The 15,874-nt window shown below is 54.0% G+C and overlaps 1 protein-coding gene across 1 annotated transcript in view; it reads left to right on the forward strand.

Moving 5' to 3' along the window:
- Positions 1–15,874, forward strand: part of ds (dachsous cadherin-related 1) — a 66,868-nt gene that overhangs the window by 18,178 nt on the left and 32,816 nt on the right. Inside the window, exons 3-5 of the mRNA XM_025304184.1 lie at positions 10,885–11,048; positions 11,431–11,835; positions 14,606–15,014. Of these exons, the coding sequence (XP_025159969.1) occupies positions 10,885–11,048; positions 11,431–11,835; positions 14,606–15,014 (978 nt within the window). The remainder of the gene's footprint in view (positions 1–10,884; positions 11,049–11,430; positions 11,836–14,605; positions 15,015–15,874) is intronic.

Raw genomic sequence — 15,874 nt, forward strand, 5'->3', positions numbered from 1 at the left:
CGTACAACACACTGAACATGGTATCGCGCGAGCGCCCGTGTGCTGCGGCAGCGAATATAGCCGTAAGCGGATAAATCGTGCTTCGCCGCGGGAGACAGATCTGGACGGCATGCCAAACGGAGAGATAGACGTTCGTGAGACGTATACGATCGGCACAGCGACCGGATAGATCCGAGCGCCAATAGACCGTATCCCCTCGACTGCGCGAATCGGCCGGGCGCGATCTCTCTCTCTCTCGTCGCGAGACCGGACGGGGGTCGAAAGCGAAGGAAGCCGATCCGGTTTGCGCGCCTCGTGGAGATCGAGCGCTCTCAACAATTGCGTCTCTCTCGTCAATTTTCAATTGCAAAAAGTCGCCACCCCTCAGTACTCAGCTTTGGGCTGAGCTTCTCCCAGACGTCCTCAACGCGAGGGGCTCGTTGCTGCTTCTGCCGGAGCAACAATTCTGAGGCGACAGGTTTTTGAAAAGATACGTTATGCAACGGCAACGAGGTCTGTTCGTTTCTTTTCGTCTCATTCAATGTCCGTCGAGAAAATATAAAATGATTCGTTGTATAAATTTCAGTACGAGGAATTACACTGTAGGAAATGATGTGTTGGATTTAACATATTTCATGTGTCTCAAATCATCCACTCTCATTTATGTGTTAATTTAACATACAGCAAATATGTTAAAAAGCGTAACACGCGTAATATGTAAAAAATTAACACAAAAATTTAACATTTGAACGCCATCAAGAATCACAGTTTGCGTTAAATTGACATACAATGAATGTTACTTCAACATTTGGCAAAAGTAATGATCTACGATTTGATAAGATGAAAATGTTAGATTGACGTAACTGGTGTGTTAAAAATCCAACCTTTGCATACGCAGAAAACACATGAAAAACACGATAACACATGATGACCGTTAATAAGATAATGAGGAAAATAACACATTTTAGCTGTGGACTTTAACATACGAAATATGTCATAGCAAGAATTCTTGCATTTGCACATATAAATTGTGTTACTTTAACACTTGAAGATAGTTAATCTTAATTTAACACAGTAAAGTCTAAGTAACACAACAACGATATGTTAAATCAACACACACGGCTGTGTGAAAGATTTAACACGAAACTTTCTACACGCGAGAAATTTCAACAAAAGTACGAAACGTTTTTAACTGTGCTGTACGAACTGTACGTTTCGCCGCTCGATCGACGACCAACGTCACTTTAGCTGCATCGCGCAACGCGACCTCGACGTCTTAACCCCGGACGTCAAGTTTTATACTTGAGTAACACACGGTACGTCTGTTATCAAAGAATTGACTGAAAATTATTTCAATCGCTTGTCATAACCATTACCAATCATTATTTTCTCTTTTGCTTCATTTTCAACATGCTTTTCATTTTGCGCACAATTTTGAGCTAGAGTCGTCGACTACGACACCGGCGCGTCCGGGAGGCGCCTAGTGTTACTGTCAGGGTTAAACGTCTCGATCTCCGTGCGCACTACGGGACGTCGATATAGCCGTAAACGGGTGCACGGGGACGCGTTCGAAACGCGAGAGCGCGACAGCCGCGCGACGGACGCAGGACGCGAGGGATGCAGGGTGAAGGTCGATGGTACGAGCGGGGCCGATAGAGAGGACGAGGCAAGAAGGAGCAAGAGGGACGAGGAGCAGCGGGACCTCCGTCAACGACAGCATACCGCCGCCACGGTATCGCTTCTTCATCGCATTCGTCGCGTCGTTCGACGCTACCACAATCCGCGGCTAATCATCATTATTTAAGTACGAGGCCGTTTTTCGCTTAGCGACGGCGGCGAGTGTCATGGCGAGCTCGCGGAGGTACGTATCGATCCTCGCCGACGCCGACGGTGTCCTCCGGCGCCTTCGGACAGTTTCGTCCGTACGACGCGTTGTTGCATTAATAATTTTCCGCTTGGACTTTTTGTTTTTATTATTGTCGCCTATCGCGCGACTGTTCCGCAACTGTTTCGTTGAAATCCATGCGATGCCACGTGGAGGATCGGAGGTGCGACAGTTACAGTCGCAGCGAACGATTCGACAGTTGCGTTACGAGGCCGTAGCCGAATTTCTAAATCTGTTTCCGAAATTGGATTATACTCGGAGGCCCCTAATTAACGCACGAGAAACTCAGTTCCTCGCCCTGCTTGGGCGGCGAAGCCGAGGCTGAACGGGTCGTTTTCGCGCGGCCGCCGCCGCCGCCGCCGCCGCCGCCGCGCCTATCTCGATCGTCGGCCATAAGCAGACCCTACCGGTCCAATTAAAAATCCACGGATTTATGCAAACGGTCCGCCTGTTATTGGGAGACCCCGAGCCCCCCCTGGCACCAGACATTCCACGGCCTCTCCGCGAGAATAATCGATCGCAGCCGACGCTGCGCGAAATCCAGAGTAAGAAGATGAGGAGTTCAGTAATTTGGCTCCCGGCGGTATCAACTCATTCGCATCCGACCGGGTAATTAATTCCCCGATTCGTTTCGTCCGACCATACTGCACGCAGGGAAGAATCTTGCGAGTCGCAACTTTTTGCTGAGAATGAATCCCGCGAGTCGCGGGGACAATTTTGCAAATATTGCGATTGCTGGAGACTCGTCGAATCACAAGACACTCACAAAAGTCAAGTGTCTTCGACCTGGATCACTGTCCGATCGGACAAGATCGACCCTCGCGAATCCTCCACCGCGGCAGCCCGGAAGCGACCTGATCCAACGATTCAGAATTAAATACCGGAATCTATATCATCGTTTTTATCACCGTCACACAGAACCCCACTACTACAGGTGGCGAGGTTCCCTGAGAGGGGCGGTCCACCGCGATGCCCATATTTAGAACGGATAGCTCGTAATTCGGCCGGTTATGGCCGGGGAATGGATATCGCCGGCGAGAGGAGACAGCGGCGGGGCGCGGAAGAGGCGAGGCGACAAAGTATTCACCGAAGGCGACCACGAGCTTCTCTCGCGGCGATCGTAAACGGCCGTTCGCCGTCCTCAGGGGCTACCACGGCGACGGCGCCGCCCCTGAGAAGACGACCGGCTTCCTCGAGCGACCTCGAGTGGGATGGCCCGTTACGAGCTAATTAGCAAAATAAGAGAAACCCTCCTCGCGAGTTACACGCCGTCGTGCCGACCGCGTAGGCAAGGGATCTCGTGCTGCGAGACCTTATACGATCTGATCATCGATCTGTGATTTATCGCGCGACTCTCGGCTCTCGGCTCGACGCCGGGAGAGAACGCCGGCCCGCTCTCTTCTCTCCGTCTCACTCCTTCGTTCCCTCTTCTCCCCTCCCCTTCTCTCTCTCTCTCTCTCTCTCTCGTGAACGTCTCGATGTGTACGCGGCTTCGGAGCGTGGCAAATAATTAATACCGGGTGTACTTTGCGTTAAATATAGTTCGGCCGTAGCAGATTGCGTTTATCGCGCGTCTCCTTTTTCGAGCCGAGCGCAGGAGGACGAGCGCGCGAGAGGAGCGCCCGGGGCGAAACGGAAGCGACTCGACCGGAGAATCGCTGAGGTAATTCTAATCGGCCCGCGAACAGGCCACACCAGCTCGCGTGGGGCTCGCCTGCCGCCTCTTACCTGGCGATTTCTTGCAGAGCGACGCGGCCCTGCCCGCGGAGACGCGCACATGCGAGGGCAGTGACTTGGGGCGCTGGCGATTGCGCGCGCGAGCGCGAGCGCGAGCGCAACTGCAACAGCGCGGTTTACTAATGATTAAAAATCGATAGTCGGCCGCGGGCCGACACATGGCGTCGTTCATGCGACAGTCGATCGTCCAGCGTCATTAACGTCGTCCGGCGACAGTTCCGGCGAGCGGGAGAACGTGGATCGTCGCTTCTGTCGCGCACGCAGAGAGAGCACTCGCGATTCGCGGTAATTATAGTCGCTGAATATAGTCGCGATCGGCGCGGAAAGACAAAGCGAGATCTCTCTTTCTCTTAGTCTCAGGTGGACGATAATTGCGCTTTATTAAATCTCCCGTGTCGCTTCTTGCGACGCGGGAGATCTCATTAAGAAGCCCATGAGCGTGCGACTCGCTCTCCGTGGCCGTACGCGTACGTCTATGCGCACGTGCGTGTCCGTGCGTACGTGTGATACGAGCGCTGAAAAACTCCATTACGTATAAGAGGATAATCTCGTCGAGTTTAGCGTCCAGTAAAGCGTGATTGCAAGCCCGCGTGCAGACATCTTGATTTCAATATAACGACTCCGCCACCGATCGCAATTACTTTTTGCTCGGGCTTCTTGCGCGACACGCGCGCACGCGTTCGCGCTCACGCAGTCGCGCGGATATCGACGCGACCAAGTGAATAATCACCGACTCGCTAGCGGCGGTTACAACGACCCAGCGGCCGGGGGAGCTTTCAGGCAAATGGGACTCCGCACCTTGCACGCGAGGGCTAGACGACGGAGACTCTCTCTCTCTTTCTCTTTCTCTCTCTCTCTGTCTCTCTCTCTCTCCCTCGCGCGCTTATTCATGCGTCTGTCGATTAATCAAGCGAGCGCGTAATTGCCAACACGCGTCAAACGTCGCTCGCGAGCCGTCCGCCCGGCAACGTGGCGTCGTCGCGCATTTTTTTTCGCGAATCGCTCCGGGATCGAGCGAACGCTGCGAGCTCAGATTTCACGCTGAATGCCGCGCGCGAGAACAGCCGCCGCCTAACAAATAATAACGAGAAATTGGTGCCGTTTAACGAGCAATTTGTGTCTCGCGTTGCATGTGCAGCCGCAAAAAAAAAAACGTAGCGACGCACGTGCGCGCGCGCGAGCGTCCTTCTGTTACTCGTGTAAATACAAATAAATTGCGGGTATGCCTACCAATGAGACGCGTAACGAAGAACGATAATTAGTCAGCCTGGCAATTTCGCGAGCACGTGGTCGCGCGAGCGAATCGTTCGTTGCGGCACGCGCAGGGGTGTTGGCCTGGCTCGCTCGCTTTCGCGAAGCCTCAGCGAAAAGTCGTCCGATGATTTATGAACTATTCGGCGCACAGAGATAATCGCACACGGTCGTATCGCCTTTCTTCGCGGAAGGCGGTTGCGCGCTTTGTTGCTCAGGGCTCGACTTTTAGGCAATTAACGTCCGCGCTGCATAATTTATTATACGCTCTGGCCGCGCCTGTAAAACTCACGATAGAGCGGCTAGCGAGGACGCGCGTGTCGCGGCGACGCGATTTCCCATTCGTTCGCTCGGCAGTGACGTTGTCCGTCCGAGCGGCGAGAAAAATTTCGCTCGACACGACGACTTAATTTCAATATATATCCTCCCGGCGCCAATTAGAACCTTCGCTTCGATTTCTCATAGCTCGTACCCGCGCTGCCCACGCAACGCGCGCACGCGCACACGCATGAGCACGCGTATGTATCTGTGTGGCAAATGTAGCCTCGGGAGTATTATCGAAGAGAAATAAATAGCATCCTGCTACCGCGGCTGCACGAGACACGGGCGTCCTCGATCTTCGTCTTCGTCATCGTCATCGTCGTCGTCATCGTCGCCGTCGCCGTCGCCGTCGCGGTACGTGGTGCACGTGAGAACGACTCAGGTGGAAACAGGACAAGCCAGCAGGCTTGGAACGGAACGGAGAAAGAGTGACAGAGAGAGAGAGAGAGAGAGAGAGAGAGAGAGAGAGGGGGGAAGGAAGCATGGAGAATGCGGAGACGAGCAGAGAACGGGAGTCAAGGAACTAGAAATGAATTCCATTTGTGCGATTGAGAAGGAAGGATCGTGAAGTAACATAGGATAGAATGGGACGAGGCTAGCTAGAGAGAGAGGAGGTCAGAGCAAAAAGGGTTGGCACGACGTCGACCGCGCGGAACACGTCGTCGAGAGGGTTACCTCGCCTCTCGTAGAAAGCAAAGAGAAGGGCTGGAAGAAAGTTCGTCCGAAGAGAAAAGAGGAAAGAGAGAGAAAAAGAGACAGAGGAAAGCAGTCAAAATTGAAAACTCGAAAGAAACGACGACCGAGTCGCAGAAACGGCCGAATAGAAACGAGGGCCGTAAATCTGTAAATCTCGCAGATTCTGCAACTTTTAACGACGATGCCGTGTCGTTGCCGTATCATCGCGCGGCTGTAATGTGTTGTAGAAGCTGAAATGCGCAACGACGACAATCACGACACGCTGTCGCGTCAGGATGAGTCTATCGCAAGCAAGGCGGGATTGTCGCTTACCCTGAAGCCCACCGCTTCGTGTCGTTGATACCTGAAGAAGTCACGTTGCGGTAGTACGTGGCGGTGGTTGCGTAGGCATGTAAGAGGTGCATCTGGCAGTTACGCGCGCACGTGTACGTACGCGGCGGTCGTCGCACAACGCGCAAGCAGGATATGCTTCGCTTCGTCCGCGATCGTGAATCGATCGCGAAATCGAGGAGGCGGTCTCAACTGCTCCTCGAAATTTTCTGATGTTTCAGCGAACTTCTGTCGGCTCAAGTGTCGCCGCGTCTCGGTTGCCCCAGTTCGTCCTCTCGCGTTCGCGGATCTAATCGGTCATCTCGGCTGCGAGATTTCTCGTAGAAATCCAACGGAACGTCGCCGACCGTGTGCCATTCGTGCCGAGGACGCATAAGGGCGAGAATCAGTAATGAGTACGTTACGGGTTTCTTCCTTGCCTCTGCCCGACCGGCAAAAACTCGCTCCCGATTCGATTCACGATGCCGGAGGACGAAGGATGCGAGGAGAAGCAGGAGCAAGAGGAGGAGGAGGATGAGCAGGAAGAGCAGGAGGAGGAGCAGGAGGAGAGAAGATCCGCGCTGGGCCGGCGATCTCTGCGAATTAATCAAATACGCGAGCGATTTGTCTTCGTTACACCCACGTGGGCACCCCGGAGGGATGCGTGTGTAACCGGGGTGACGAAGTCCTCGCGAGCCAGCACTACGACAGAAAAACGCGATCGTGCCGCACATGCACCTTGCGCGACGCGATCGTCTGAGGCGAAAAACGGGGCACTCGATTCCGCCGTCGCGCGTTTCGGCCAAAATAGCACGGCGAGAGTACGCTCGTTTTCGCGTTTATTTGCTTCATGTCTCTCCCCCTTTCTCTCTCTCTCTCTCTCTCTCTCCCTCCCTCCCTCCCTCCCTCTCTCCCTCCCCCTCTCGAAATTATTAATCGTCGGCGGATGCGAATGTTCGATCTTTCGACGCGAGTGTTTACTCAACGGTGACAATTAAAGTCGCGACACGGTGTTTTCGCGAAGAACGCGCGATTTGCGCGCCTTAATTTTATTATTCCCGCTTACGATTTATCGCCGAGCGCGCGTTGTCGCGCATCTTAACGGCTAACTTTAAGCTCGCCACGCTGGCTTACGAGGGGCGGCGGTGAGGGGCCCGGCAGGATGGGACTGCAGGGTGGGGGACCAGGGGGCAAGGAGGGAGCGAGAAGAGGACACAACAGATTTGTCCGGCGTGTCATACTCCTCCGAAGTCGCGCGTCGAAATCCTTTTGCACACGGCCAGATACTCGGAGCGGTATCTCGGCGTATCGGGATGCGGAGTAAATCGTAATTATATACGGGGAGTAGTACAGGATCGGCGGACCCTCCTCTCGCGGCGAGAGAGTCCATGGAAAAAGATCACGCGGACGTTTAATAACACGGGTACCGAATGCTGATGGGTAGAGGTATCGCCGGGATATAAAACGTATACGTCTTCCAGACCAGTCTCGCGGTACCGACCGACGCATACGCGTAATTACACACGCGCTGTGCGCGCGCGCGCGCGCGCGCGCGCGTATACGTTCACGCAAGGGCGCAGTGTTTCATCCTGCGCGCTTATACATTTTACGAATCGCTCGATCCGAGCATGTACGTACGTACGCGCGAGCGCGCAAACGGCCGCGGCGACTGGTGAGCGTGCAAAAGTACACACACATGCGAGGTGTCTGACCGGGCAACCTTTTCGAACCGGGCCACCGCAAAACAAACTAGGTGGGTGGGTGATGAGGATCGGTATCGATGATCGAGGGCGCGAACGGCTCACGGGGTTATTCGACGTTGCGAACGCGCCGAGCGAAGCCCGGATTTCGTCTTTTTTCACTTCTTCGCCTTACGCGCGAGAAACCTTCCGCGCGATTCTCAGCATCCAGCGTCCGTCCAGCGTGCCGCCGCTAAACCGTGCGCGAGCAGCTTACAGTGTGTGACCACACACCATACAGCGTCGCGTGCATCGATGCAAAAGGGGAAACCGAGGAAAAGGACGAGCGGTTAGGATCGAGTATAAATAGCGGTCCGCAAATTATGCCGTCCACGTACGCGACCGAGTACGGATCTTTAAGGTACTGGTCGAACGCTCGATGTCACCCGATATCACCGACGACATCGGGGACATGGCCGTCGTCGACGACTGCTCGCGTGACGACGACGTTGGCGACGACGACGACGACGACGACGACGACGATACAGACGTCATAGAAGATCGTGGAAATGAAGTAGCCCGCAGCCCACATCTCGCGGACCAACCCTCCTTCGATTTCTCTCCTCTGATCGATTCCCTCCGCTCTGTCTGGTTTCTCCTGTTGCGTCGCGGGGAAAAACTCGACCGGGACCGCTGGGAGACTTATCGCGTCGCGGTAGATCCGCGGGATTTGTCGAAACGCATCTAAGAGGGATATCCGACAGGGCCCGAGTACTTGTAACTCCCGTTTTGGCCGAGGCTGCGTGCGATCGATCGATCGAGCGGACGATCGATCGGTCGGAGCAATTATCGGTATACGCGTGCTGTGTGCGTGCTCTAGCCGGCCGCATATGTGTCTGGTGGATTGTCTGTAATTGGACGTGGCCGCGCGACGTGTTTTCACAGCAACGTCGGATAACGTGGAAGGTACGGCACGCCAGCGCCCTAATGAATCGCTGTTCAATGGGATCCCAGGCATCATTAATAAACCCATTAATTGCCGTTTACGAAAGTACACTGAAAAACACTTTTGTGCATCGATTTGATTGAGATCCTTTTCACGTTCGCAGGACGCGCGTGTGTGTTAATGATTCGTCTCTAACTCGATATCGACTGAACTAATGACTTCGACCTCTCTCTCTCTCTCTCTCTCTCTCTCTCTCTCTCTCTCTCTCTCTCTCCCCGCTCCCCCCCCCCTTCTCTTTCTCCCTTCGAAATAAGCTGTCAAATTAGACATCATCATCCGTCGAACTAGGGACGACACACACACATACACACAACCGAGAGACAAGGGACGTGTCCGACGAGAGATCGTTGTTCGACTTTTTCCGATCGCGCGTCGTAGGTGCGATCGTTCCGCGGTTTTGTTTCCCGCAACGCGCAGGATCTTCTTACGGTTCTTGGCGTGCTGGACGTGGGCGGACGGCCAACGGCACTCGTTATGCGAGAAACATGCGCCGGGCCGGCGTTCGAATCGTTCATCATGGAATTGCATCTGCCAGCGGTAATGACCGGCCAATTTGGCTATTAATTGATTCCGAAGCAGCGGGACCGGGCGGTCCCGGTCGACTCGTGCGAGGAGGTCGAGCGAGGTCGATGTCGTGGAATCGATAAACCGCCATCATTCATTCGTCGATGGCCGCTCGTGTGCGCGTGCCTGTGTCCGTTCGTTCGTTCGTTCGTTCGCTACCCGGTGAACGAGACTCGTATTATCATCTCCAATACTACGGACACACACATGCACACGTCCCATATCGGTGTAGCATACTACCACCCGCCAAAGATCTTCTATAAGATCGTGCCGCCGATCGGACGACACGACCCTTCGGGGAACGCTGCGCTGGCCGCATCGCGACCGTGACGAATGAGATCTCAAAGAAGCGCGACAGCTCTCGCCCTGGAAGATCTGCTTAGCGCACCGGCTATAACCTCGACTAGGCCGCTCGCTTTTGCGGTGCCGACCCGGTGTGTGCCGCCGAAATTTTAACGTGGAATAAATTCGCGAGCGCGTTCTTGGTCGAGTTAGCTGACAGTGAGCGCGCAGTGAGAGAAAGAGAGAGAGAGAGAGAGAAAAAGACGTCGATTAACTTCGCCTCTAATTAGGCAAATTGCGGTAACACGAAGCGACCGACTGTTACGATGCCGAGCGATGCCGAGGTCAAGCGTCGGATTCCTCCCTCCCCTCCCCCTGCTCTCGTCCCGATGGACAGTCCCTCTAAAATATGTATCTCGTTTGTTTGTTGAGAGCTCTTTGATGTCGCGCCGCGTCTCGGGCCGTACTTTACCCCGACACGACGATCGTCTCGACGAGCGGCCACGCACGGGAAGTTACGACGTCGCCGCGTCGCAACGGCACAAATCGAGAGGTCGCACTGTGTGTGTGTGTGTGTGTGTGTGTGTGTGTGTGTGTGTGTGTGTGTGTGTGTGTGTGTGTGTGTGTGTGTGTGTGTGTGTGTGTGTGACGTCTTCATTAGAACTTTATAAAGGATCGACAGATGAGAAACACACGAGAGCGCACTTGTGTGACTTGGATGAAGCGGCCATCGATCTTCCCGCGGTTTAGTCGCGAACGCGCGCGATGTAAACACCGTGATTTAATAGCAGCTGACGTCGATCAGGCCGCCGCGCCGCGGTGTGAATACGTCTGGCGAGTCCGCAGGCCATTACGAAAACTAAATTGCGATAATGCGGCTCCTCAAATGCAAATGCAACGGCGAAGATAGAGTTACTTTTGGACGCCCGGCGATAGTAGCCGACGTCATAATTTATCGAGATTATTCCCGTACAACCGCTTTAATTAACCCGCATTGAACCGTGCCGTGCGTGTATATACGCACGACAACGAGACTTATTATGAATAAATTAATGCTGCGCGCGTCTCTCCCCGGCAGTTTTAAGAGTTCTGTTATTTTTCCGGCTTATTTATATCTGACGCGTGTGTACGTGTGTCTGTATGCGTTATTTAAATCATGTATTTTGCATTTCCAGGCGTACGACTGAGCAGGTTTTATCTGGTGAGAGAGGAAGCGGATCTCTCGTTGGATCCCACCACGGGGGTACTGAGGATTCGACAGCCGCTCGATCGGGAATCACGTGACAAATACGTTCTCAGCGTCGAGGCACGTAATGGCGGCTTCGTCGGCTATTGCCAGGTATATTGCATATCCCTCGGATAATCATCGTCTCGGTATTAACTCGCTATAATCATCAGACGTTTATCCCTGTGTGTTCTCTCAGTATTTATCCCACGTGCACATATAATGTTCCGAGTGTGCGAAAAGTTGCCGAGTTACCATTTTTGCGGGCGCGCCAGCAAATGTTACCGTATTAATATTCCGCGCAACACGCGCTCATTAGCAGATTGGTATCGTCTTTCGCGCAGCGACGGCGAATATTTCGCCGTCGCTGATTCTACGGCAACGAGTGGTTTTCCTCGCTGCGCGACCGTCAAATCGCTCGCATCCGTTCTCTGGTCGCGTCGCGTGTGGCGCGACGTGTAACCACCTCGCGTTTCTCTCTCTCTCTCTGTTACAGCTGGAGCTGATCGTGGAAGATGTAAATGACAATACACCGGTATTCGGCACAAGCAACGTGCGCATCTCGGTGCCGGAGTCGCATTCTCTCCACGTGCCCTTGTACGTGGCGTACGCTACCGATCCGGACATCACGCCATCGTCGCCGATACGCTACATCCTCGCGCAAAACAGTAACGATCTCTTCGGGATAGACGCGCAGTCCGGTGAGCTCTATTTGGCGAGGCGATTGGATTACGAGACCCAGCAGAGGCACAGCCTCCTGATAAGGGCTCTGGACGGCGATGGGTACTCGGCGAACCTCAGCCTGAGCGTCGAGGTGCAGGACGTGAATGACAACCCCCCAAGGTTCGAGAGGAACGAGTATCATGTGGAGGTTCCCGAAGGCGCCAGGCTCGATTCCCAGGTGAGAAAAATCTTCATTACACGCCCGTCATGCGGGCATTTGTTTGTCGAGGTGATGCGATAGGGTTCTTCTCGAAAGAGAGCGAGCAGGAGGAAGAGAATTCTGCCGGCGTGCTCTCTCTCTCTCTCTCTCTCTCTCTCTCTCTCTCTCTCTCTCTCTCTCTCTCTCTCTCTCTCTCTCTCTCTCTCTCTCACTCTCTCTCTCTCTCGTCTCTTCGTGCGCGGTCACGCGTTCGTTAGAGCGAGCGAACGAGCCAGAGAGTGCGAGAGAAATTCTGGGTCGGAGGGGAGAGGCGGTAGAGAAGTTAACAACCTCACTTCGGCCTTTCTTTCGCTCTTGATCGGTATTTCTTCGTGCTGATGGTTCCCTTTTTCCCCGACTGGCTCCGCTTCGTTTTGCTCACCGCGCGCTAAGAGAGTCTCGCCGTCTCTGGGATGCGTAATTTTATCCGGGACAACCAGGAAGAACGCGCCCGTGAACCTTTGCTCCCTCTCGCATCGCGAGGCGTACGCCGCTGCTACCAGACACCCTTCTCCTTCCGGGTAGCTTCGTGAAAGAGAAGACGAAGGTGAACGAAGACGAAGGCGAAAGCGAAGGCCAAGACGAAGACGCAGACGCAGATGCAGACGAAGACGAAGACGAAGACGAAGACGAAGACGAGAAAGAAGAAGAAGAAGATGTTGACTCGCGAAGTTCACCTTGCGAGGCAAAGAGAGAATTAACCGCGCGGCCGACTAGGAACGAATTAACTGGACGTAACATCGCGCCGCGCGAGATTAGCCGATGTGCTCCGCGAGGTTACCCTCGACGTAGCAGTTCGAGCGGGAGATGGATAGGGAATGCCTGATAATCTGATATCCGGACGTGGCATGCTGCCGCTGATACCGATTGCGAACGACCACGGGGTCCGGCCGTCTAGGATTGATAGGTAACAGTCGATATAGCCGCGGGTGCGCGCGGTTGATCATTTCACGAGCAGGTTCCAGCGGTTACCCGTGCGCGATGGGGCGATCCATCAGGCGTCACGTACGGTTATACCGAAAATGGTGCGAGCCTGGGTGAACGCGATTTGTGAAATTCCAAAACGTTATGGCCAGTTGGTTAAATTTATTCACCGCCGTCGCCGCGTTTCACATGATCGCCGAGGAGAGACCGGCCCCGAAGAGAATTCGAAAACGATACTCGTGAGCCCCGCAAACGCGGATTGGGTCCCGCGAAGATCGCCGACGGCGACGCACGCCCCCTGTAATTATCTACACATATCAGTCATTATCCGGCAAAAAATCGAAAGAAGGGCAAGGATAGGATGGTGGGTCGGTCTTGCGACGGCGATGTCTCGAGGTGGAGCGGGGAGAAAGAGAGTCATTAGCCGCGAAACTCCCGGGAACAGGATCGTCATTGGTTGCGCGCGGCTGATAGCTCCAACGCTTCCTCATGATGGTAGCCACGAGCGGACGTAATCCCGAATACGAGGATACCGATGACGAATGGCGGTGAGATCCTCGCCACGAGATAGGTCCGTTAAATGACGTCACATTTTTAATACAACGTACACGCGGATACGATAGAACGGAGACGTCGCGGCAACTCGCGTTTCTCTCTCTCTCTCTCTCTCTCTCTCTCTCTCTCTCTCTCTCTCTCTCTCTCTCTCTCTCTCTCTCTCTCCCTCTCCCTCTCCCTCTCCCTCTCTCTCTCCCTCTCCCTCTCCCTCTCTTCCTCCCCCTCTTTCTCTTTCTCTCTCTCTCCGTTCGTCTTTTTCTCTTTCTCTTCCACCTTCTCTTGACGCTACTCGATCTTACGTTCCATCTTCCTCCTGGTATACACGTATATATCGGTGGTATCTATCGGCGAAACAGATCTGTGAGCTGTCGGTGGTATCCGGACAATATCTCAGCCGCGCTAGTGTACACTAGAGGGAGGAAGATGGAGAGGTAGATCCAGCGAGAGAGTACGAGAAAGAGTGCTGCCACGGTCGGGAGAGGAGTGACCGTCGAGAGAGTAACCTGGCTGCAGTGAGCGTAACCCTTCACCCGCCGTGAACTAATAACGTACAGTTAGACACATTACTGCCTGCTCCCACGTCAGGTTCCTTTCTAATGGTTACTCGTGTCCATCCCCCTGGTCCTCCTCATCACCTAAGACAACCTGGTCGCTGCGTATCTTCCTCTCCTCCTCCTCCTCCTCCTCCTTCTCCTTCTCTTTTTCCTCTTTTTCTTCCTCCTCATTGCATTCCGTCCTCTTCTTTCGCTTTACCCTCTACCATCATCCATCATTCGTGAGCCGCGAGTTCATGCACGGGACGCGACCTTATACACTCCCGATCCCGCGTTTTTCTTCCTCTTTTTCTTCCTCTTCGACCTTCGTAATTCACCATCCTCCCGCGCTGGAAAACATCGACTTCGGCCCGAACGTGTTTAGGGTTCGCGGTCCTTGGGTACGTTTAATTAATACGGAACGACCGGATCGACTGGTCTTGTCTCGACGCCGCCTCTTACCCTCTCTTTTTTGCCCTGTTCTTGCACCCTCTTCCCCCTGTCTCTCTCTCTCTCCCTCTGTCTCCTTTTCTCCCTCTTGCGAGATCGCGAGAAACGTCTCCGGATGACACACGGTTGCTCTTGTTTCCATTTTCATCGTGCTTCTCTTCGCCTGAAACTCTACATTCCATTGGTCGTCTGGAACTTCCAGACGAGTTAGTTAAGTCGAGTACTCAGCTCGTTCAATTCAGCATTGCTTTACATTTATTCAACTAAAACTCATTCATTACTTGCAGATTCTTCAGGTGACGGCGGTCGATCTGGATACGGGAAATAACGCGAGGGTGAGCTACCGTCTTCAAGGCTCGCCCGCCTTTCGCATCAACCCCAACACCGGCTGGATCTACCTAGTACAGAACTTGGATCGCGAAACAGTCGATCGGATCACTCTGACGGTGTTTGCGGCCGATAACGGATCACCCGCGGCGACCGCGAACGCCTCCGTGCTAGTGAAGGTTCTGGACGACAACGACAACGATCCTCGTTTCGAGAAGGACTTTTACGGATTCAAGCTTCTCGAGAATCTTCCGTCGGGCACTCTGGTGGGCTCCGTGAACGCTACAGACCCCGATCTCGACAAGAACTCGCTCCTCAGGTACTCGGTGGTTCAGTCCAACAGCAGCTTCGCCGTGGATCCTGACACAGGTAAGAGAGTAGCCCCGAGCACCTTATTTCCCTATTTTTCGTCCCACCATCGTCAAAGCGCCAACGAGTATACGGGTTCTCGTCGAAACCACGGCCGAGTGTTTGCGAAAGCCGGCGTGGGACCGAGTGACCGTCGAGGGCTTGAGTAGAGAGAGAGAGAGAGAGAGAGAGAGAGAGAAAGAGAGAGAGAGAGAGAGATGCCCACGCAACTCGAAAGCGGAGAAAAATATTGGCGAATCGTTTCCTCAAGTTCGTTGAGTTTCGTCCGCGGCGGGCTCGAGTTGCTTGCGGAGGTGCAATTCGAGATTTCGTCGAACAAGCGCGGCGAGAATCGCATTATTCCCTCTCTTTCTTTCCCCTTCCTCCCGTGCCCGCGGGGCCGAGTTCTTTCTTCGTCAGGTCAAATTCACACCGGAGTTACGATTGTGTTACCCGACAACTCGTGAATAAGAGACGTACAAGGAGGAATATCCTTACGCGGTAGAGGTGGTTCCAGCCAGCACTTTACGGGACCACAATGACAGTGATCGATTCGTGGCGATTAACATTTCGGTCGTGCAATTTCTCTCTCCCTCTCTCCCCCCTCTCTCTCTGTCTCTCTCTCTCTCTTTCTCTCTTTCCTTCTCTCTCTTTTTGTCACGAGAGCGTCGCGACGCGCACGTTGCTCTCCTTGGTCGGAGCGTCGCGTACGCGACCACAGGAATCGCGACTTTCGCCGCCACACGGAAGCGATATCCGCGCGATTGTACGTCGCGACTGCGTGCGCGTCGATGATTCCATTCTTGTTGAAATCTCATCGAGGAGCCGATACTCTCTTCCCGCCCGTCGCCCGTCTATCTGCCCCTCTTTCCCTCATCGAT

The sequence above is a fragment of the Harpegnathos saltator genome, unplaced genomic scaffold (genome assembly GCF_003227715.2).
Source record: "Harpegnathos saltator strain DR-91 unplaced genomic scaffold, Hsal_v8.6 scaffold594, whole genome shotgun sequence".
Taxonomy (NCBI): Eukaryota; Metazoa; Arthropoda; class Insecta; order Hymenoptera; family Formicidae; genus Harpegnathos; species Harpegnathos saltator.